Source organism: Cervus elaphus, chromosome 22 (assembly GCF_910594005.1).
Source record: "Cervus elaphus chromosome 22, mCerEla1.1, whole genome shotgun sequence".
NCBI classification, from domain to species: Eukaryota; Metazoa; Chordata; class Mammalia; order Artiodactyla; family Cervidae; genus Cervus; species Cervus elaphus.
The window spans coordinates 55,379,350-55,403,455 of NC_057836.1; the positions used below are offsets into that span (position 1 = coordinate 55,379,350).

Sequence of the window (24,106 nt, forward strand, 5' to 3'; positions counted from 1 at the left end):
TGAGGCATTGGGGAGCTGGCTGAGTAAAAGACCAGAAATACAGTTTTCAAATATCTATTTTAGAAAAATTACAGATGATATTGATTTATGCATTCTTGGACAGGTTCATAAAGAAAGAAGGGAGAAATTTCTTTAACAGTAAGCTCCTGATATTTCAGGTATAAAGATAAATTTGTTTCAATTCATGGAATATTTACTTTAAACTCAGATTATAATTTACTGTGGTGGTTAGTTTGTGTAATCTGTTGAATTAATGGGATTAAAATTTATCATATGGCACTCTCATTCCATGTAAAAGTTTTTGCACTATCAATTCTAAGGACATTTACGATGGGGGCCACCATATCTCGTGGACAGAGGAGCCTGGTGAGGTACAGTCCACGGAGTCAGAAAACGTTGGACACGGTTGAGTACATCTGAGCGACCCAGCGCAGCACATGTAACTTGACAGTGGCTGCGGGAACAGTGAAAACAGAAGGCCTTCATGCCAGTCCGTCCTTACAGTGTTTGTCTCTGCTTTGCTATAATGGTAGGTTTTGTTTTTTTTTGAGGGAAAGAAAGGATTTCAGATTATAGAAAAACCTATATTATATCTTGACATCTTAAGGGCATTTATAAGAGTAACAGTATATTTCTTTCCCATTAGTAGTACACTGAAGAGTAAATGCTTTAAAGGCTGTGTGTGTGTGTTATGTTTTTGTATGTCTACTAGTTCCTGACCTGTGTATACTACACACTCATGGGTCAGTTCAGAGATGCCAAGCAGTGTTTGAAATATTTCTCATCATAACTCTGCAAATTGGAAAATAGGTGTTAAGCATGGATAATTAAAGGACTTTTGGTTGCTTCTGACCCCTTAGATGTACATACAATTAATAACAGATACATCAGAAGCTCTGAGATTTTGTCATCTAATTTTTTTTTTAATTTTTTAAAAAGCAACACCCTTTAGGCTTTTAAAGTTTCAATGATTATATACTTTTGCACTCATAAGTAGATTATGACTTTGTATCTAGTATTTAAGCACTATTTTGTTAATAAGAAAAAAATGTCCTCAAGTTTCAAACAAAAATTTTCAATAATGTGTAGCAAAAGCATCACTGATTTTATGGGGTCATATGAGCAATTTACTGAATTTGAAAAGTTTAGGTTAAAGAATATGTTTAAGAAAACAGAATGTCATCTGGATAGATTCTTCTGTAAGGTAGAAATGACACAATAGTGTGACTTTTAAGAACATATTAAATTGTTTGATAACATTTTTCAGTTTTTAGCAGTGATTAGTACCTGATTGTTGAAAAAAACTGTGAAGGAGACCACTGAGAACAATTAGACTGAGTTCAATCTAGGTCGAATTCACCAGGAAGTAGACTTGGAGATGGAGTTTGGCACACAACGAAATTAAGAGTGCTCTCAGAAGCGATGACTGTGGAAAGGAAGCTAAACAGGGCAGAAGGAGAGATCAGGCTGCGATGAATTCTCCACATAGGCCTCTGTGGACTCCGCAGGGAACTGCAATACTGGGATAGTCTTTCACAATAATCCCAAGGTGGTGACTAGGCACAGCCTTTATAGCCCTCTGTTAACCAGACATCAGAAGCAGGCTGCTCCTGGAAGGGGGTGTGACCTTGGGACAGGCAACTTTCTTCAGCTGACACAGTTCCCGAAGAGGGCTGACAGGTGAAGACTCTCAGCCAGCAACACTTCAAATAGCTAGGGGAATAAATTTTTCAGATGTGAAAGGTATATTAAAGTGTCAACTACAGATGGGATTAGAGTTTTGATTGGAGTGTGTGGTAAAACGACATGAGGAATGGATGTAGTTATTGGTAAGAGAGTTCAGTTCAGTTCAGTCGCTCAGTCCTGTCTGACTCTTTGTGACTCCATGAATCACAGCATGCCAGGCCTCCCTGTCCATCACCAACTCCCAGAGTTTACTCAAACTCATGTCCATCGAGTCGGTGATGGCCATCCAGCCATCTCATCCTCTGTCATCCCCTTCTCCTCCTGCCCCCAATCCCTCCCAGCATCAGGGTCTTTCCCATTGAGTCAACTCTTCCCATGAGGTGGCCAAAGTACTGGAGTTTCAGCTTCAGCATCAGTCCTTCCAATGAATACCCAGGACTGATCTCCTTTAGAATGAACTGTTTGGATCTCCTTGCAGTCCAAGGGACTCTCAAGAGTCTTCTCCAACCCCACAGTTTTAAGCATCAATTCTTCGGCGCTCAGCTTTCTTCACAGTCCAACTCTCACATCCATATATGACCACTGGAAAAACCATAGCCTTGACTAGATGGACCTTTGTTGGCAAAGTTGTGTCTCTGCTTTTTAATATGCTGTCTAGGTTGGCCATAACTTTCCTTCCAAAGAGTAAGTGTCTTTTAATTTCATGGCTGCAATCACCATCTGCAGTGATTTTGGAGCCCAGAAAAATAAAGTCTGACACTGTTTCCACTGTTTCCCCATCTATTTGCCATGAAGTGGTGGGACCAGATGCCATGACCTTAGTTTTCTGAATGTTGAACTTTAAGCCAATTTTTTCACTCTCTTCTTTCACTTTCATCAAGAGGCTCTTTAGTTCTTCACTTTCTGCCATAAGAGTGGTGTCATCTGCATATCTGAGGTTATTTATATTTCTCCTGGTAATCTTGATTCCAGCTGTGCTTCTTCCAGCCCAGCGTTTCTCATGATGTACTCTGCATGTAAGTTAAATAAGCAGGGTGACAATATACAGCCTTGACGTACTCCTTTTCCTATTTGGAATCACTCTGTTGTTCCATGTCCAGTTCTAACTGTTGCTTCTTGACCTGCATACAGGTTTCTCAAGAGGCAGGTCAGGTGGTCTGGTATTCCCATCTCTTTCAGAATTTTCCACAGTTTATTGTGATCCACACAGAGAGTTATTAAATGATGAATCATTATGTCTAAGCTGAATATGTAAAAAGTGAAGATAGAAAGCAGTTGATAGATTGAATAAAATCAGATAGATAAAAGGATTAGTTTATAGCAATGGGGTTGAGCAATAGGTTTACTTTGAGTGCAGGAAGTGACGAGAGAGTGAAAATGATGGGCTATCTGTCTATGGAATGGGTTCTTTGAGATTACGATACCCAAATGAAGCACTGATGTTCAAATAAGGTGCCTGGTTTAGCCTCAATACAATAATATGAAAGGAGTTAAATCAAAGATCACATGAGAATGGGACTTCCCTGGCAGTCCAGTGGTTAAGACTGCTTTCCAGTGCATGAGTATGAGTTCATCTCTGGTAGGGGAGCTAAGATCACATGCCTCGTGGTCAAAGCCAAAACAAAACATAAAATGGAAGTAATATTGAAATGGATTAATAAAGACTTTAAAATGGGCCACGTCAAAAAAAAAAAAAAAAGAAAGAAATCACATGAGTAGAAGTCGGAACACTATTAGGCTTAGATGACTGCTTAAGCATCTACAAGAAATCTGAAGGTCCCAAGGTAATGGCAGCCTTGGGGTAGAAAGCAAGAAATGGGAAACATGTGCTTTGGCTTTGAGGCATAAAAGAGAGTAAACTGAATTTCAACAAATGATAGGTATGAGTCAGTGCAGACTATAGCAGAGTCGTTTCTACATTTTACATTTAGCAGAGTCATTCACATTTCACATGAATGTGAAAGAATCCTAGAATTTAGCCCTGTGATAATGAAAGAATTAATCTCATTTTCACCTCCAGCTACCATGATGCCTTCATCTGGAGTTTTAGCAAGTTCATTTTTTACGTTCTCTTAATGAGGGTTCAGTGCCTGCTTAGGAGGGGTTCCAGGCTGACAGGACATTGCTAGGGTGTGGCGTGGTCAGCTTGGTTTGAATACCAGTTTTAAGTGAACAGACAGATATAGGAGGTGAATACAAGCCACCACTGAGAGTAAAATCAGATAAAAAAGTATTTGTCCTCAAGACCAAAAGGAAAGATTAAAACCCAAAATGGCGCTTATGCATTAGATCCCAAATGCAATAGATCCTGGAAAATAAAAATCTGTGTGAGAATTGAAGCACAAATATATTCACAAAACTAAAGAATCCATGAATTGCCCAACGTGAGATAAAATATTTTATTTAATTTTTTTTACTCTCTTCATTTGCTTACAATTCAGTCCATAAAAGTCAGCCTTGGGAGGGGACTCATCTCCTCTGGCCTCCCTCTGCCTCTCATTTTGCTTACCGAAATTTTGCATCACCCCAGGGATCTATTTCATCCTGGTGGTAAACGTCAAGAAACTGTCCTTCTTGGTACCATCCTGGAGGCTGGTGAATTTCTATTAGCAACTGCCCCAACTCCTCCTAAATTCTTGAGCTCTTCAGAGTAGGGAATCTGTAGGACAAATAAGACTTCCTTCTACTAATGTCCTCACAAATTACAGCATAATTCTGATTATATAATTATTGTAATTATGCTAAAGATGCTGTCCCTGCCATGGTTGAGGAATGGGAACAAGAACGAGGGGGTGAGGAGACAGAGAATATTGTCCTACCACAGTCTATTCATGGGGCTACTTTTCATGGTTGAATTGAGACTGTGGACTCTTTGATGTCCTTGAAATCTTGGAGCTGTTGGGTTCTTAGAAGAGCTTCTCTGATGTAGATAAGACCAAAGGTCTTTACAGATTATAGTTGTTCAAACACCAAATGTCAGCTTGAAGTTGCTAGTCAATCAACATCAGCACGCATTTAGCACACAAATGTGGCCTCGTCTATGATGAGAATTTTAAAGTGACTGTAGCTTTGTAGTCTGTTCCTTTTATAGATGGAAGTGGTGTTTGACCATAGCTTCAAAGAAAACAATTTTAGAAATGCAATGTTGCTGATTTTTTTAATAGAAAAATTCAATCTTTCACGGTCAGTTTTGTTTTCTTATCTTTTCATATGCCTTGCCATCTTTCATCTTAATACCTTACTTTGCCAACATCATCTCCATTCATTTTCCCACACACATCCTGTGTCCCATCCAGGCTAGCTTTTTATAGTTCCCCAAAGTCATAATGCTCTTTCATACTTCTGCCCCATTGCATATTGTGTTTTTTTTCTTTTTTTTGCTTGTTTGTTTGTTTAAAATGCTTCTCTCTCCTTGAATGCTTGATGGCACTCATTCTTTAAAACTATGATGAAATATTTCTTCTTTTCTTCCTCTCCTTACCCATAAATTAACTCCCCAACCTGGTCCCCTTATTCAGTTAATGGCTCACTCTTCTGTGCTCCCACAGTAGAATGAGTGACACAGTTTTTTAATTCTACAGTTTTCCTTCTATATTCTCCATTAAATAGGCAGCAACTTCAAAATGAGGTTGAGAGTCTGTTTACTATTGTAGCCTAAACATCACACTTTACTACACTAATCGATGTCAGCATCCCTAACCTCAGCATTGTTCCAGGGTCAGTTGTTCTATATTTATTTGTTAGAAGCTGGTCAACAAGTTCAATTTACAGTCTAGGGATGAGAATGTAACAAAAACATGAATACCATAAGGCAGGGATCAGACAGGATGATCTTAAAATCTGCCTACCATGCAGTCCATGGGGTTGCAAAGAGTTGGACATAACTTAGTGACTAAACAACCACCACCACCACAGACTTTATCTGGTAAAATATCTGCTTGATCAATACTGTTGAATATGTAAAATGGTTGTTGATAGTAATGAATGTTCAAGTGTTTCAGTTTTCAGTATATTAGAAAAAATTTCTAATTCTTCAGTTCAGTTCAGTCACTCAATTTTGTACAACTATTTGTGACCCCGTGGACTGCAGCACGCCAGGCTTCCCCATCCATCACCAACCCCTGGAGCTTGCTCAAACTCATTTTCATCGAGTCAGTGATGCCATCCAACCATCTCATCCTCTGTAGACCCTTTCGCTCCTGCCTTCAATCTTTTCCAGCATTAGGGTCTTTTCCAATGAGTCAGTTCTTCGCATCAGGTGGCCAAAGTATTGGAGTTTCCGCTTCAGCATCAATCCTTCCAATAAACATTCAGGACTGATTTCCTTTAGGATGGACTGGTTGGATCTCCTTGCAGGCCAAGGGACTCTCAAGAGTCTTCTCAACTCTACAGTTCAAAAGCATCAATTCTTCAGTGCTCAGTTTTCTTTATACTCCTATTCTCACATCCATACATGACTACTGGAAAAATCATAGTTTTGGCTAGATGGACCTTTGTTGGCAAAGTTATGTCTCTGCTTTTTAATATGCTGTCTAGGTTGGTCATAACTTTTCTTCCAAGGAGTAAGCATCTTTTAATTTCATGGCTGCAAGTCACCATCTGCAGTGATTTTGGAGCCCCCAAAAATGAAGTCTGCCACTGTTTCCACATCTATTTGCCATGAAGTGATGGGACCAGATGCCATGATCTTAGTCTTCTGAATGTTGTGTTTTAAGTCAATTTGTTCACTCTCTTCTTTCACTTTCATCAAGAGGTTCTTTAGTTCTTCACTTTCTGCCATAAAGGTGGTGTCATCTGCATATCTGAGGTTATTGATATTTCTCCCGGCAATCTTGATTCCAGCTTGTGCTTTATCCAGTCCAGCATTTCTCATGATGTCCTCTGCATAGAAGTTAAATAAGCAGAGTGACACTATACTGCCTTGACGTACTCCTTCCCCGAATGGAACCAGTCTGTTGTTCCATGTTCAGTTCTAATTGTTGCTTCTTGACCTACAGATTTCTCAGAAGGCAGGTCAGGTGGTCTGGTATTCCTAACTCTTTCAGAATTCTCCACAGTTTGTTGTGATTCACACAGTCAAAGGCTTTGGCATAGTCAATAAGGCAAAAGTAGATGTTTTTCTGGATGATCTTGCCTTTTCAATGATCCAATGGATGTTGGCAATTTGATCTCTGGTTCCTCTACCTTTTCTAAAACCAGCTTTAACTTTTGGAAGTTCACAGTTCATATACTGTTGAAGCCTCGCTTAGAGAATTTTGAGCATTACTTTGCTAGCCTGTGAGATGAGTGCAATTGTGTGCTAGTTTGAATGTTCTTTGGCATTACCTTTCTTTGGAATTGGAATGAAAACTGACCTTTTCCAGTCCTGTGGCCACTGCTGAGTTTTCCAAATTTGCTGACATATTGAGTGCAGGACTTTCACAGCATCATCTTTTAGGATTTGAAATAGCTCAACTGGAATTCTGTCACTTCCACTACCTTTGTTCGTAGTGATGCTTCCTAAGGCCCACTTGACTTCACATTCCAGGATGTCTGGCTCTAGGTGAGTGATCACATCATCATGGTTATCTGGGTCATGAAGATCGTTTTTGTATAGTTCTTCTGTGTATTCTTGTCACCTCTTCTTAATATCTTCTGCTTCTGTTAGGTCCATTCCATTTCTGTCCTTTATTGTGCTCATCTTTGCATGAAATGTTTCCTTAGTATCTCTGATTTTCTTGAAGAGATCTCCAGTCTTTCCTATTCTATTGTTTTCCTCTATTTCTTTGCATTGATCACTGAGGAAGGCTTTCTTATCTCTCCTTGCTATTCTTTGGAACTCTGCATTCAAGAAACCATTGGTAGGAGAAAGTATTATGTATTAACTATTTGAAATGTTAAATAATTCTTTAAAGTAATTGTTAAATATTAACTTCCTCACATGATGCAGAGTAAGTACTTTCTCACTGAAAATAACAAACAGACGATACTTGGGCTATTTCACTTATGATTTTCATACTCTCTTTCCCAGAAATGATGGTCATAGGATTAATGAAAGTCACTTTAGGATTCAAAAGATTCGATTTGTCTGATTCATTTATTTATTCACCCATTCAATAAGCATCTTTTAAACACTTATTGTCCCAATGCATTGCCCTTGCACTAGATATAATGTTATGTTTTACAAAAGTTAAATGAATTTTTCATAATGAAACCTTAGTTTTTAATTGCATAGTGAGGAGAATGTTCATATATAGCATGAAAATGAAAAGTAGATGTATAATATATAATTCTTCTAGGTGTCTCCATCAGAGGGAGAACATTTCCATGGGAAATACTTATGACAGGGACCTACAAACTATGGCCTATAAACTAAATCTGGCCCATTCCTGTTTTTGTCAATAAAGTTTTCTTGTAATGCAGCCCCACCCATTTGCTTACATATTGTCTATGGCTGCTTTTGTGCTATAACGGCAGAGCTGAATAGTTGCAAAAGAGATGACCTAGTCTGCAGAGCTTAAAATGTTTACAGTCTGGACCTTTACAAAAAAGCTTTGCAAATTTCTAACTTAAAGCCAACAATTGAAAATTATATTTCATGAATTGTTACACTAGTAATTATTAAATGCTTACTTGATATTGCTTAGTTACTTAATTACTTGGTAATTCAAGACTTTCCACAATAATGCCTCAAGCCACCTATCTACTTATAGTTATTATCAGGCATGTATATGATCGTAATAGCAATAGTTACTTTAATTGAATACTTACTATGTGCCAGGCAAAAATATACACATACACACACACATATTTTATTTATCCTTGCAAAAATACCATGAGAAAAGCACTTTTTCACAGATGATGAAACTGAGATTGAATGTGGCAGGATTTCAGATTAGATTTGTTTGATTCTAGAGCCCAAATTTGTTTTATGTATCTCCTCCATTTCTTAGCATTACCTCCATGAATATTCTATTCTATTCAAACTAACTCTTCCTACATGTGCCTCTTTCCCATCTTTTTATCAATACCTTTTGCTCCTCGTACTTCCAACTCTGGAAATGTTTTTCACACTCATTTCTTTCTAAATTTTACTAATCTGTCAGAGAACTCCTTAATCACCACTTCTTCCATGAGACCTTTCCTGAATCTCCAGTCAAAGTAATATCAGTCCTATTTGCCAGCTACATAGCAACTAGCCTGGTCTCTGGTATACTTCAGCTGTTCAGTACATGCTAGTGAATGACAGTAAAATTCTGCACTATAACATTACAAATGAATTATTTTGTATTCATAGAATACTTTTCTTGTAAAAGCCCCTGTAAACTAAGAAGTTTTTCCCTATGCTTTTTATTATAGAAGAAACTGACAGTCATAATGCATAATCTAATGCATAGAAAGTGATGTGACTGGAAGATGTCTCATTTCAATCTGAAATTGCAAATATATTCAGTAATTTTCTCCAAGCAATTTTTCCACACCTCATTTCCTTTTCATCAGAAATGTTTTGTAGCTGCAGGTGTGAAATGCAGGTTGACCATGTAAAACCATCGTGGATATAAGCTGTCATTTTGCAAAGTCCACTGGATGATTGGTGGATTTTTATAAATAATATAATAAAGGATATTTTAAGAATAAATCACTTTCCTAAGACTCTTATATATGTTCTAGAATATACTGTTCATTTCGATTTCTCCAAAAAGACCATGGAATTATAAAAACCAGATCACCTTTCTCCATGCAATTAAGGGCATTTATGATGGTTTCCCCTGACACACAGGTTTTATTTTATCCATTTTACTTCACTTAGTATTCTTAGAAGATTGCATTGAGCTAAGAGCTGTGGAGAGAATAAGGGAAATGTAAGTCACTGTGAAAATACAACCTAGTCTGGAAGAGATAATGAACAATGCAAGGTAGTATAAAATCAAATTATAGTGTAATGTTACAGATCATGGATTCAGAAGATGGACACACTTGGAGTCTTTTTTAAATAATTTAGTACTTGATTATTCACTATCTTGTAGTATGTATTAAATTACTTACAAGAAACATTCAAGAAGCTTTTGCTTTACAGTCTGCATGGACTACCCAACAGTTTTTCTGGCTTTGAGGCAAAAGCACTTAACGGGGCCAGACCTTTCAGTGAATCATTCCTCAAGGGACCATCTCTTATTTCTGGAATTAAATTCTATCCCTACCAATTTGTGTTAGTAGCTGAAAGATACTGGTCTCAAATTCTACACAAGTACTCAGAGTCATTACTCTAGATATATTATCTGCAAAGTACTACTATTTATATCCTTTCTTTTCTCTCTAGATTTTCTTTCTTCCTCCATATTTTAGTTTAATTCTGATGATATTTGGTTTGATAGGGAAAAAGGAAACTCAAATTTATTAACTGCATACTACGTATCTGATTATGTGCTAGTTATTTTTCATTTGAATTCTCTCACACATAAGCTCCCAAATATAGTTATTAATCATCCTCACGTTTTAAAGAAAGACTGAAATCCAGAGAAATTAAATAAATTCTCTAACATTGAACAGACAGGTTTTCCACAAACCCCAGCATCTGGTATTTGAATATGAGTTTGGATTCTTTTTTGAATTAATATTTACTAAAAGATAGAGTTGTAATTAATGTTTAATTCATTCTAATAAAAAGTTAAGTAAAAAGTAGCACAGAATTGAAGATGTGACAGACAGACAGAACAGAATACTGTGAATGAGAAATAGAGGCATAAAAACAGATTCATGAAGACTTCAAGCACTGGAATTATCAGACAGATTAAAAAGCAAAACAACTTCCAATTCTAATAAATAAGAGTAAGCAAATGCTGGGGTATTGAAAATGCTAAATTTTGATAATGTAGTGTATTTGAAAAAGAACCAGATAGACATTTTAGAACTGAAAAGCGTAATTGAAAGTAAGTAAATGGTTTGATAGCAGACTAGACATAGCTGATAAGTAAGCTGATAAGTAAGCCGGAAAATGAATATAACAAACTATCCAGGGTGCAATACAGAGAGAAAACAATGAGGGTACAAAAGAGATAACAAATTATAATAACTAATAAGTCTAATATTATTTCACTGAAATCCAAAAGGAGAGAAGAGAGAAAATTGGATAGAGGCAAGATCTGAAGTGATATAGTAGAGAATGTGTGCTTTTCCAATAGTCTTTCCTATTTCTACTGCTCAAAACTCCATCTTTTTTGGTTCCTAGGCCAAAAACCTTAGTCATGCTTGCCTTCTCTATTTCTCTCCTCCCCTGTATCCAACATATCAAGAAATTCTGTTAATCTATCTTCAAAATATATCCAGAATCCAACTTTATCACCAACTCAAATGCTAATACCCTGATTTATCCCGAGTCACTGTTGTTAACTCGTCTCCCTGCCTCCAGGTACTATACATATAGTACACACAAGTGTACCCTAAGATATTTTTATGGTTGATATTTTCTGTTTTTATTATTTCTGTCTTACTGTTTCCATGTTCTACTTTGTTTTTGTGGAGTTGGTTGACTATTCAGAAGTAGAGACTGCCCGTAACTTGGCTATGACAATAGTCTTCAGGCTGTGCCTCCTCCATTCACATTTGCATACCTAGGGCGTGCTAACCAGCAGAAAGGCAATGTGCCAACAATCTAGAACTTCTTGTTGTCCATTTACTGGAAATTTAACTTTGTGATTGTCTTTTCTGTAAAATGGGAATGGTAGTAATAGAAGCTATTTCAAAGAATTATTTGGAGGATTCAATGAGATTCAGTAAGTAAAAGAATTTAACATGCTCCCTGCACATAATAAATGCTCAAAAACCATTAGCAATTATTGTCATTACTAGGCCGGTCTCTGCTTAAATATCTTCAGTATTTCCCATTGACTACAGAATTAAGCATAAACAAAAATAATAAAACCTACTTTTAGTTATCTAAGCTTAGCTCCAATGTCTTCCTAACATAAACTATTAGCTTCATCTACGCTCTTTCACTCTCCAAGCCCTTATGTTTTATGTTCTAGTCCTACCTTTCTTACCTGAAAACTGCAGCTTTTCACAACCATCTTCCTTCCCAGCCACAGTTTGATTTCTTCTCCCCCTGCTTTTTCATCATGCTTCATTTATCTGTTATCAACTCTCAAGTTATATTGCATTATAAATTGTTTGCATGTCTCATGGCACATTTGATTGTATACCTCTCAAGGGCAGAGATTTTTAAAAATTTTACTAGGCTTTATTTTTTATAGCAGTTTTAAGCTTAGAGAAAAATCAAGTGGAAAGTATAGAGATTCTTTCGCACTCCCCGCTGCCACCCAGGTGCAGCCGCCCGCACCGTCAGCACCCCCTCCAGAGTGGGACACTTGCTTTTAGTCAGTGAGGCTTGACACTGACACGTCCTCATCACACCATGTCCATAGTTTGCATTGGGGTTCACTCTTGGTGCTGTACGTTCTGTGGGTTTGGACAGATGTATAGAGACATATACCCACAGTTTCAGTATTGTGCAGAATAGTTTCACTGCCCTGAGAGTCTGCGTTCCACCTGTTCATCCTAATCCTTGACCAGAGATTCTTTTCAATTTATCCATAAAACACAATGCCAAATACATAATTGCTCCCAAATAAATGTTTTAGATGTATGATTCAATGAATGAAAGAAGGAGGGGACAAATCAGAGAGAATGAATGCACTCTTGCTAACTGATGTTTTGTCTCCATTTCAGTGTTCACTCATACTACCTTAGCCTATTCAGAAGACTTCCCCCACAAACTACTGTCTTTCAGAACCTGGCTTATTCTTGAGATACTTATTCAAACCCCACCTTATGTATTATACTAAATCAAGAGTGTTGGACACATCTAAGAGATTTTATGAATTATCTATTTAATTTGGTGTGTCACACTTGCATTTTTTATTTCATGAGCCTATGTCTGGATTCCCCAGTGAAAATAAATTATATTTTAAAGTAATGAGTAGAGTTTCATCCTTCTTGCTTTCTGTGAGCAAGAAGTGCCTTCACAAATTATTGCTTTTCACCTGGGATTGTTGACAATGGCCATGGAACAGAGAAACTTGCTGGTCTCTAAAGAATTCACAGTCTTAGTCACTTTTGGACCAATTCAGCTGTCGAGTACAGAAAATTATTGGGGACTAATTAAAAATATAACAAGGAAGTAAATGTTTTGAAGATTTGCTCTTGCAACAGTTTCCATAAAAAGCTCTAGAGGATTTGCCAAACTGTCGTTAAAATAATATAACTTCTATGTGCTAGCAGGAGTTATTTACAGAACTTCTCCATCCTTTTCCCAGTATTTTAAGCATTCTAAAACTGCATCTTTGATGTTATTTTGTTTTGATATAAATTTAAGAGGAAAATGTTATACATATTGCTGATTTTCAAGTCATCAGTTTCTTATTTCTGCTCCCACAATACTGAACATAAAGGAAGATTACTTTGGATTTTTGAAATTTCATTCACTTAGCTTTGACCATCTAGGAAGATACATGTATCTGAGAGTGATAATTTTGTTTTTATCTACATTATAAAACTATTTTGCACAAATGTCAGTTTTTTATCTAGGTTAATTTACTGAGATGCTATTTTTTTTTTTTTACAATTTGAGGGATTTCTGGGAAAAGTGCTTTGGGAAGGCATGAATTTGGATGTTATGAATCAAGGAGGTATGAAACTTCTCCTTTGACCAATACTCATTTGAAATATTATAGAGAAAACTTAGTCCAGTCATATAAAAAGAGCATTTCTTTTAAGTTAAGGTGATGTTTTAGTCATCTGTATAATGACAATCTAAACATTTATGCTGGACGATCTATCATTATAAGTTAAGTAATGATACTCTTCTTCCTTGAAACAAAACTACAGGGGGATATTTACCATTATAAAAGAAAATAAAACATTCAATAAACAAATACCTTTAAAATAAACTGCCAAGTGTATTCCACATTATGATCTTGTAGTTAATACCAGTTTTAAGTTGAAATATCAATTCATGTTCATTAACGTAATTTTAAGTCTTAAAAGGTAAACTGAGTGATTAGGTTCATGGTCGTTCTATTTTTATTCCCAGATAATGCCTCTGAGGTAGCAATTACTGCTCCAGGAACTAGTAACCATAGAAACAGCTCCACAGGCCCAACACCTGACTGCTCACCTCCATCTCCTGACACTGCCCTCAAAAATATTGTAAAAGTCATTCGACCCCAGGTAAGTGCTCATCATGACATCATGTGCAGTTTAATATATTTTGTTTTTGAATCAGTGCATGCACACCATCTGTATTGCAATACCGGGACTATTTTATAATAAGCAAATGGACTTCCAGGTTAAAAGAATGGACTTGGAAGAGAATGTTTCCTTCCCTTGGAGATGATGATACACATTGAAATCTGTTAGCTTTTGGAAAATTGAATTTGTATATTACATGAAAAAACAAGCTGAGAAAAATGGCTATTTCACATCATTTTTCTCAACATTTTAATAATTATGCTCAAACTGTTGAGCTGTTACATGTTTTCTGGTGTTTCCTTTTTCTTTTGTCTTCGTTTCTTTGGACATGCCACATTGTTTGTGATAAGTTTTTTATCCTCCAACCCCGATTGTTTTTATATATATATATTTTCCCCCAAATCTTTATCCTTTATGGCTTCAAACTAATTTTGTCTGTATTTGATATTGCACCTCTCATTGCTCCTTATTTTTCTCCAGTGCTCAATTTCCTCTAGCTAGTCTCTTTACCCTTTGTTCTTTTTTTCCATTTCTGTCACTTTTCTGTATGGGTTTCTTTCTCTTACCCCCTATCTTTCAATTGGATTTCCCAGTAGGCGGTTTGCAGGCAAGCTTTAGAAATATCATTGGGACAAGCTGTTCTGTGATATTTCATTGAAAATAGCACTTATAAAGCTGTTTGCATTATATTTTTGCCAACAGATGGACTCAGAACATGGAATTGGTGGTGTTCTCAACCTGGCTCATTCTGAATGGGCCTCACAAAATTCAAGAGAGAGGAACTTTGGATCCTATCAATGCCATTCACTATCTACTTAGATATATAGTATGAACAAATATTTTGAGCCAATTTGCAGAACAAATATGTCTTTTGAGATTGTTTTGACCTAAATGAGCAATAATTTGTTTAACATCTTACCTTCTTTAACACAACTTATTTTGGATTTTTAAATTATAAGCATCATCCTCATCAGTAAAATGACATTTAAGCTTTACATATCTGCTACAGTTTATGGAACACTTTCCTACAGATTATTTTGTTCAACCTTTATCAGTTCCAAGGGAATGTGTATTTTAGTATTATGGATAAGGATATTGGCACTCCAAAGGGGCTAAGTTGTGCAACTTATTTGAAGTTTCTTGTACTTCTCTTGGTGTAATAATTGTCTCCTGCAATCCTGTTCAGAGGGTAGAAAACTACTCATTAGAATATATAATTTGCTACCTCTTTTTGAGGATAAAACTTACAGGTTCATTTAGGCATAGGTATTATTTCACACAGTGTCCTGGTATGTGGAGCAGGAAAATGTCTTCAATAATTCCTCTTCGTTTTCAGGGAAATTTGACCTAGTTCATTTGTTTCAGGAAATAAACCTCACTAAACTTAGATTTAGTTGCTAAATGTCACATTTATTATCATTGGTTTTCTCACTAGGCTAAGGTGTTTCTGGAGCTATTGTGCAGCTATCGCATTTCCAACATTTTAAACTATTTATACAGGAGATTGTCTTATATATATTAACAAAATTTATTACTAAACATTTAATTTTATATCAGTGTAAATTCTCTAGTATAAATGCATTTGGTCATTCAGTGAATGAAAAAGATTCCTTTCTGTGTAGTCTAATGAACTCTAAAGGATCTTACTCCATAAATCCTCCTTTACATATCTTATCTTATTTTAGTAAACTTTGAAGAAATCTAGGAGTAGTGTTAAAGCCAGAAATTCCACTTGACTCCACTCCTTGGTTCTGTCCATTTTTAAATGTGTATGAAGGTAACTGACTCTACTTTCCTTTATTAGATGTTATAATGATGATTTAGGGAAGGAAAAATGAAGGGAAAAAATTGTGAAACTAAGGATGATGGTATTTCAATTAGAACCAATGCAGCCTGTATGTATGTATGTTGTAGAACAATAACAGCTAAGGTATATAATTAAGAAAGAATATAACCTCGCTTGGGCCACTCTTTCTTTTACCTCGGAGACTTTGGTGCAATACTTATTTCTCCTTTGAGTCCTGATCTCCTGGGGTTCTTCATACATTGTAGAGAGCAGGGAATAGAAAGTTCAAGTGAAAGTAATTATGAAGGAGTATTGGAGTAGAACATGTGATTTCAAGAAATGGTTTGGAGACTAGAGGGTGTGAATAGGGGACAGCTAGATGGATGAAACAGAGGACTCCCTACTGTGCCCTGACAAGGCGCAGGTGTGTCGGGAATGGAACACTGTCGAGAGCTACTGTTCCAAAGGAAAGATAGTTATTGGTTAGCTTATATAAGAGCCTAGCTTAACCCTCTAGGTGTTTCATAATTCTCCTGGTTTTTCTGTCTGGAAATGCATGAATGTGATTTAATTGACTTCAGTTCAGTTCAATCACTCAGTCGTGTCCACCTCTTTTGCGACCCCATGAACCACAGCACGCCAGGCCTCCCTGCCCATCACCAACTCCCAGAGTCCACCCAAGCCCATGTCCATTGAGTCGGTGATGCAATCCAACCATCTCAGCCTCTGTCGTCCCCTTCTCCTCCTGCCCTCAATCTTTCCCAGCATCAAGGTCTTTTCCAATGAGTCAGCTCTTTGCATCAGGTGGCCAAAGTATTGGAGTTTCAGCTTCAACATCAGTCCTTCCAATGAACACCCAGGACTAATCTCCTTATTGGTATTCAAATACTGTTTTCATTTATTAATTAGAAATTAATAACATTATTGGAATAATCATTTCACTCTTAAAACTGGTGATGAGCCTTGAAAATCGAAGTATAAGTGCAACTCTTAATCATTAATTTACATTTATTTGCCTGGGCATTAGTACATGTGTTTAGTCTAATTGTGAGAAGAGTGATACAGAACGGATGAGAGATAAAAACAGAACCGTTCATCTTATTCACTCACTACAAATAGATACTGATCAGATAGAGCAAGTTGGGTTACTTCTCCTTCACCTCATGCATACCTTTATCTAGTCTACTTTCATAACTCCATCTATAAATGGAAGATATCCATTATAACCAATGAGTTCTTGCTTTCAATGAGGTACAGCTGATTATACATTGCATGTGTTTCTGAATGGTGTATTAATTGTGACAGATTTTGCAGTGCTTTATTGAGTTTGACTATTTGACATATTTATTAACTCAGTAAGTCACAACTGTTAATTCTGCATCCTGTATTTGATCTTTTTACCTTTGCTTCTTTGGACTCTTCCATGTCCTAAAATTCCTCAGATTGTGAAACTTTCTGTGTTTGATTCACAGAGTCTGAAATACTGATGTGCTACTGGCTTCTCTTTGTTTCTTTTCAGTATATTGACCCTCAAGCCTGAAGCTCTCTATTTAGATGAATTTGCAAGGCTAGGCCCACTTACTCATACTTGAAAATAGAGTTGTTTCTAAACTTGAAAAGATACTTGAAATACTTGAAAAATATTTACATGTTAAAAAATTTAGGTAGTTCTGTTGCAGGAGACCTGGTTTTGATCCCTGAGTTGGGAAGATGCCCTGGAGGAGGGCATTCCTCCAGTATTCTTGCCCAGAGAATCCCCATGGACAGCAGAGCCTGGTGGGCAGTCCATGGGGTCGCAAAGAGCTGGACACAACTGAGCGACTAAGCCCAACCCAGCACTGACATGCCAGTTTTCTTTTTGCTTTTTCTTTGTAATGTCTTTTTTTAATTTAATGTTTGCTGGTGAAGCATCTTTTTACCCTTAATAGAAGAATATAGTTTGATGGATTTTGACAACTGTGTAGTAGGTGTAACCACCACTCCAGGCAGGATATAGAACTTTGGTGTTACCCTCAGAAAGTTGCCTCCTGCCTGTTCCCATCAGAGGCCCTTATTCCTGCCTCAGTGTGTGCATGCATGCTTGCTCAGTTGCTCAGTCATGTCTGACTCTTTGCAACCCCATGGACTGTAGCCCATCAGGGTCTTCTGTCCATGGAATTTTCCAGGCAAGAATAATGCAGTGGGTTGCCATTTCCTATTCCAGGGGATCTTCCCAACCCAGGGATCGAACCCACATCTCTTGCATCTCCTGAACTGGCAGGCAGATTCTTCACCACTGGTGCCACTTCTTTCTGATTCTTATCATCATAATTTAGAATTGCCTATTCTTGGACTTTATGTGAATGGAATCCTATTGTGTGTGTATGTTTTATGTATGTCCAGGTCTGGATTCTTTCACTCAACATAATTCACTCATGTTATGCCTTTTTTTTTTTTTCTTTTTTGCTGACTAGTTGGATTAACATAGTTGTTTCATCTTATTTGGTATTATGAATGAATGTGCACTATATGTTCATATAGATACCAAAAAGTAGAAGTCAGGTTGCAGGGCAGATGAATAGCTAGTATTATAAGAAACTTGCCAAGACTTTTCTGAATTAGTAGCTCCATAATTTAATCCCACATAGAAATATCTGAGATTTTTTATTTCTCCACAGTCTTGCCAACATGTACACTTTCAATTATTTTTTTTCATTTTAACCATCCTTATGGGTATGAAAGCATGTCTCATTATGGCTTTAAGCATTTTTTCCTGTGGCTGTTGCTCATTATTGTATCTTTTGAGAAGTGCCTGTTCACATCTTTTTTATGGGATTGTTCAATTTCCTAATTGTCAATTTGTAGTAATTTTTTGTTACTACGTTCATATTACATTTATTACTACTACAATTTTTTTATTACTACATTTATTACTAAATTCTCCTATAATTCTAAAAGATTTTAGTTATTTGTCTGGTTTATGCCCTGCAAATATTCTTCCCAGTCTGTGATTTGCCTTAATTTTTAAAACCTTTTAATTAATGTATTTCTTTATGGTGGTGCTGAGTTTTAGCCGCCCCGTGGCTTTCTCTAGCTGCAGTGAGCAGGGCTCACTGTCTAGCAGAGGTGCACGGGCTTCTCACTGTGGTGGCTTCTCTTGTTGCGGAGCGTGGACTCCAGACTGCTGGTTCAGTAGCTGTGGCGCGTGGGCTGTTTCTCCGTGGCATGAAGGATCTTCCCTGGCTGGGGATCAAACCCATGTCTCCTGTGTTACAAAGCAGATCCTTAACCACTGGACCACCAGGGAAGAATCGGCCTTAATACTTTTTAGTGGTACCTTATGATGAGTAGAATATTTTAATTTTAGTGAGATCTGATTTTTTTTTTCATGGTTAGTGCATTTTGTGTCTTTTTCCAGGTTATAAGTATATGCACCCATTTTTTTTCCCCCATAAACTTTCTGGTTCTGGCTTTTGCATTTAGTTCTGCAATCTATCACAAACCATTTTTGTATGGTGTGAGGTGGTAGTCAAGTTTCATTTTTTTTCCTATATGGCGAAAGACTTCCCTTTCTCTGAGTTGACTTAATGCTTTAGTACTGTTTACTATTTTAACTTTCCAATTTTTTTTACTGTTGATATATAGAAATGCAATTGAGTTTTATATCATCCTTGTATCTGCCATCTGGATAATTTCATTTAAAACTCACAGTAGTTCCTTTAAAAATAATTTCCTTAGGATTTTTCCCCCCCATCATCTGAAAATAATGATGGTCTTACTTTATCCTTTCTGATTTTTATGTCTTTTATTTCTTTTTCTTATCTTTATGGTTCATGGAAGTGGTAAAGCCAGAAATCCTTTCCTTATTTGTTATTTTGAGGGAACACACTCAGTATTTCAACATTAACTGTAAGCTATAAGTTTCTTATATGTACCCTTCTGCTTCTAGTTTGCTGAGAGCTTCTTTTTTCTCTTCTCTTTTTTATTTTTTAAATTGAACGATAATTGGTTTACAGAATTTTGTGGTTTTCTCTCATACATCAACAAGAATCAAACTGCTGAAAGTTTTTTTTAACATAAAAGTGTTTTTACCCATTTTATTGTTTTTTAATATATATTTAGATGATCATATTACTTTTTTCTTTTTGTTCTATTAAAGTGATAAATGCATTCCTTTAATTTTGAAAGTTAATCCAACTTTGAACTTGGTTATGATGTTTTATCCTTTTTGTATAGCATTTGATGCAAGAGACACTTTGGATAAAACATGTATGGAGAGATGGATTGGCCTAAGGGAGTCAAAGATGACTGGTTGGCTGGAATTTTTGAATGATAGTAATAGATATAGGAAAAACTTAAGCAGAAGTTCATTTTGATGAGGGAGAGGGTGATATGACAAATTTGGTTTTGTGAACTCATTGAGAGTGAAGCATGGTATACAAACTGAAATATTAGTGTAGAATTATGGTGAGACAGGTTAGGAGCTTAAGGTAAAGATTTTACAGTCTTTTATAGAATTTGATGGTAAAGGGAGATAGTACCAAGGGTGGTATGCTCGCAAATGCTTTCACTTAGGAATATAGTTAATATTTGTGAAGCACCTAACATAATTTAATTTTCATAATTTTGGAGGGAATGGATATTATTATTGTAATTTTATAGATGAAGAAATTGAGAACCAGGAAGTTTAAGTAATTTCTTCACATATACTTGAGAAACAGGGCCTTAGTAAAAGAGAGACAGAAGAAGCACTCAGAAACGATGAAGGAGGAAGAACCAGACATCCTGGAATGTGAAGTCAAGTGGGCCTTAGGAAGCATCACTACGAACAAAGCTAGTGGAGATGATAGAATTCCAGTTGAGCTATTTCAAATCTTAAAAAAAAAAAAGGTTGGTGCTATGTAAGTGTTGCACTCAATATGTCAGCAAATTGGGAAAACTCAGTAGTAGCCACAGGACTGGAAAAGGTCAGTTTTCTTTCCAATTACAAAGAAAGGCAATGCCAAGGAATGTTCAAACTACCTCACAATTGCATTCGTCTCACACACTAACAAGGTAATGCTCAAAATTCTCCAAGCCAGGCTTCAACAGTACATGAACTGTGAACTTCCAGATGTTCAAGTTGGATTTAGAAAAGGCAGAGGAACCAGAGATCAAATTGACAACATCTGCTGGATCATCAAAAAAACAAGAGAGTTCCAGAAAAACATCTACTTCTGCTTTATTGACTATGCCAAAGCCTTTGACTGTGTGGACCACAACAAACTGTGGAAAATTCTTAAAGAAATAGGAATACCAGACCACTTTACCTGCCTCTTGAGAAATCTGTATGCAGGTCAAGAAGCAACAGTTAGAACTGGACATGGAACAACAGACTGGTTCCAAACAAGGAAAGGAGTATGTCAAGACTGTATATTGTCACCCTGCTTATTGAACTTATATGCAGAGTACAATATGAGAAACACCAGGCTGGAAGAAGCACAAGCTGTAATCAAGATTGCCAGGAGAAATATCAATAACCTTACATATGCAGATGACACCACCCTTATGGCAGAAAGCAAAGAGGAACTAAAGAGACTCTTGATGAAAGTGAAAGAGGAGAGTGAAACAGCTGGCTTAAAACTCAACATTCAAAAAAAGGAAGATCATGGCATCCCGTCCTATCATTTCATGGCAAATAGATGGGGAACAGTGGAACCAGTGAGAGACTTTATTTTCTTAGGCTCCAAAATCACTACAGATGGTGACTGCAGCCATGAAATTAAAAGACGCTTACTCCTTGGAAGAAAAGCTATGACTAACCTAGACAGCATATTAAAAAGCAGAGACATTAGTTTACCAACAAAGGTCCATCTAGTCAAGGCTTGGTTTTTCCAGTTGTCATGTGTGGATGTGAGAGTTGGACTATAAAGAAGGCTGAGCGCTGAAGAATTGATGCTTTTGAACTGTGGTATTGGAGAAGACTCTTGAGAGTCCCTTGGCCTGCAAGGAGATCCAACCAGTCCCTCCTAAAGGAAATCAGTCCTGAATATTCATTGGAAGGACTGATGCTGAAGCTGAAACTCCAATACTTTGGCCACCTGACATGAAGAACTGACTGATTGGAGAAGACCCTGATGCTGGGAAAGATTGAAGGTGGGAGGAGAAAGGGACGACAGAGGATGAGATGATTGGATGGCATCACCGACTCGATGCACCTGAGTTTGAGTAAGCTCTGGGAGTTGGTGATGGACAAGGAAGCCTGGTGTGTTGTAGTCTATGGGGTCGCAAAGAGTCGGACATGATTGAGCGACTGAACTGACTGAAAGAAGGAAGACAGCATGTTATCATGAATATAAAGAGAGGAAAGAAAACTGAATAGGAGATTAGTCAATACTGTCAAGACTTGTCAGGAGGTTGAGGAGAAGGGACATTAAAATGTCACTTTGTGTGGTGATTATGAGGGCAAAAACCTTCAAGAATGCAATTTCTCTCAAGTGGACAAAATGCAAAGAGTTGACGAGTTGGAGAAAAACAATGTGCTAATTGTAGATTAATTTTTTGAATAGTTGGTTTTAAAAGGAACGAAATGTTTGCGGTAAAAGGAAAGAAAGCATTGGGCAGTGTGTTGAAAGAAGGGCATGCTTAAGGAAAGAGTTTTTGTCTTTTATTTTAGGATGTAGGAAATTACACCTGGTTGTAAAGAGTAGGAATGAGGAGACTAAAGGAGACATGCGTGATGGAGACTGAAACGTGAAATTGTATAGTAGGAGGAGAAACTAAATCTAATCAGCTTCAAAGTTCAAACATTCTGGCATCACTGGATGCAAAAGACACTTTAGATAAAGCATGAGTTGCTAAAGTACTGCTTTCTTGAGCTATGCCGCAGTGGTTGTTTTAGTTGAGTTGATTTTATACTGTTTTCTCCTGTTTCACAGCGTGAATCAAATCTATAGTAATAAAAGAGGATGTTTGAGAAATGACCCAAGGTAGAGGCAGAAGAAGAGACCATTTTAGCACAATGTCACAGAGGAGACATTCAAACAGGTGCTTAATATTGAACACTATAATATCTTAATGAACATAGTTGGATGCTAACAGAAAGCCAACCTGGAAAATTTGAAACTTCTGAGTATTTTGAGGTACTCCTCGTGCTGTCCAGATTCTACCATGTATTTTGAATCCTATCCTGAATAGTATTCAGCAGAATGAAGTGATTTCAGGCTGCACTTTTGCAGCTAAGGAAAGACCCTATGAAAAATAAGCAAAGAGGGCATAAAGGTCAAGAAAAGAGAAAACTCAAGGGCCCAGTTTTCTCAAGAGTCTAAGGGAGATGATTTGCAAGAAGATGAGCTATTCCTGAACTCCTGCCTATGATGGCCTCTGTTTCAATCAGGTGACAACTCAACCTGGAGGAAATAAATAGTTTGGGCATTCTTCTGGACTTTCTTTGTGCTTAATGAACTAATAATAAAGTAATTTAATAATAAACCACATTCTCTCTCCCTTCATTAAGGGTTTAGAATTGGGGGTGCATAAAATTCTTGCCAAATCTAGAATCACATTTTACTGGGCACTGCAGGGTTATAGAATACATATGCTAAAATTTAGAATTAGAAATGAGAGTGGGTACATAAAAAGCAGAGGCATATAACTCAGAATAAGTATAGTATATTGTATTGGGTTGCAGTAAAAATAGATAAAGAATAAAAATTCAAAGGGATAATCTTTTAAAAGTATCTTTATTATTGAGTACTGAACCATTTATTTCTATTACTGTGGATGTATTTCATTTATTCCTTATAAAAACCCTACCAGGTAGATGTTTTTCCTTTATTTTACTGATTGGTCTGAGGTTAGATTGAATAATTTCCCGTGTTACATAGCCCCTGACTGGAGAAACTCTGCTCTTCTAACTCCAGTAGTCTGTTAACGTTAATCACCTTGTTGTTGCTGTTGTTTAGTCACTAAGTCGTGTCGGACTTTTTTGCGACCCCATGGACTGTAGCCTGCCTGGCTTCTCTGTCCATGGGATTTCCCAGGCAAGAATACTGGAGTGGGTTGTCATTTCCTTCTCCAGATGATCTTTCTGACCCAGGGATTGAACCTGCATCTCCTGCACTGGCAGTCAGATTCTTTACCACTGAACCACCAGGGAAGCCCAGTTAGCTCAATAGGGAGAAAGTAATCAAGAGGGACTGTGATATTCCAGAAGGATGATGAAGTTTGAGAGGAGAATAATAGATTAGAAAAAGGAAGACGAGCCTAGAGATGGGAACCAAAGAAGACTGCATAACTATCATTTGGAGTCCTACAACCAAAGTTTCCTTGGTGACTCAGTGGCAAAGAACCTGCTGCAATGCAGGAGACACAGCAGACACAGGCTTGATTCCTGGGTCAGGAAGGTTCCCCTGGAGAGGAAATGGCAACCCACATCAGTATTTTCACCTG

General features: G+C 37.0%; 1 protein-coding gene across 20 annotated transcripts in view; it reads left to right on the forward strand.

Moving 5' to 3' along the window:
- ANKS1B (ankyrin repeat and sterile alpha motif domain containing 1B) overlaps positions 1–24,106 on the forward strand; it is a 1,073,060-nt gene that overhangs the window by 393,823 nt on the left and 655,131 nt on the right. For all 20 annotated transcript variants that reach the window (XM_043881060.1, XM_043881066.1, XM_043881055.1 and 17 more), the window contains one exon: positions 13,754–13,890. In XM_043881060.1, coding sequence (XP_043736995.1) covers positions 13,754–13,890 — 137 coding nt within the window. The remainder of the gene's footprint in view (positions 1–13,753; positions 13,891–24,106) is intronic.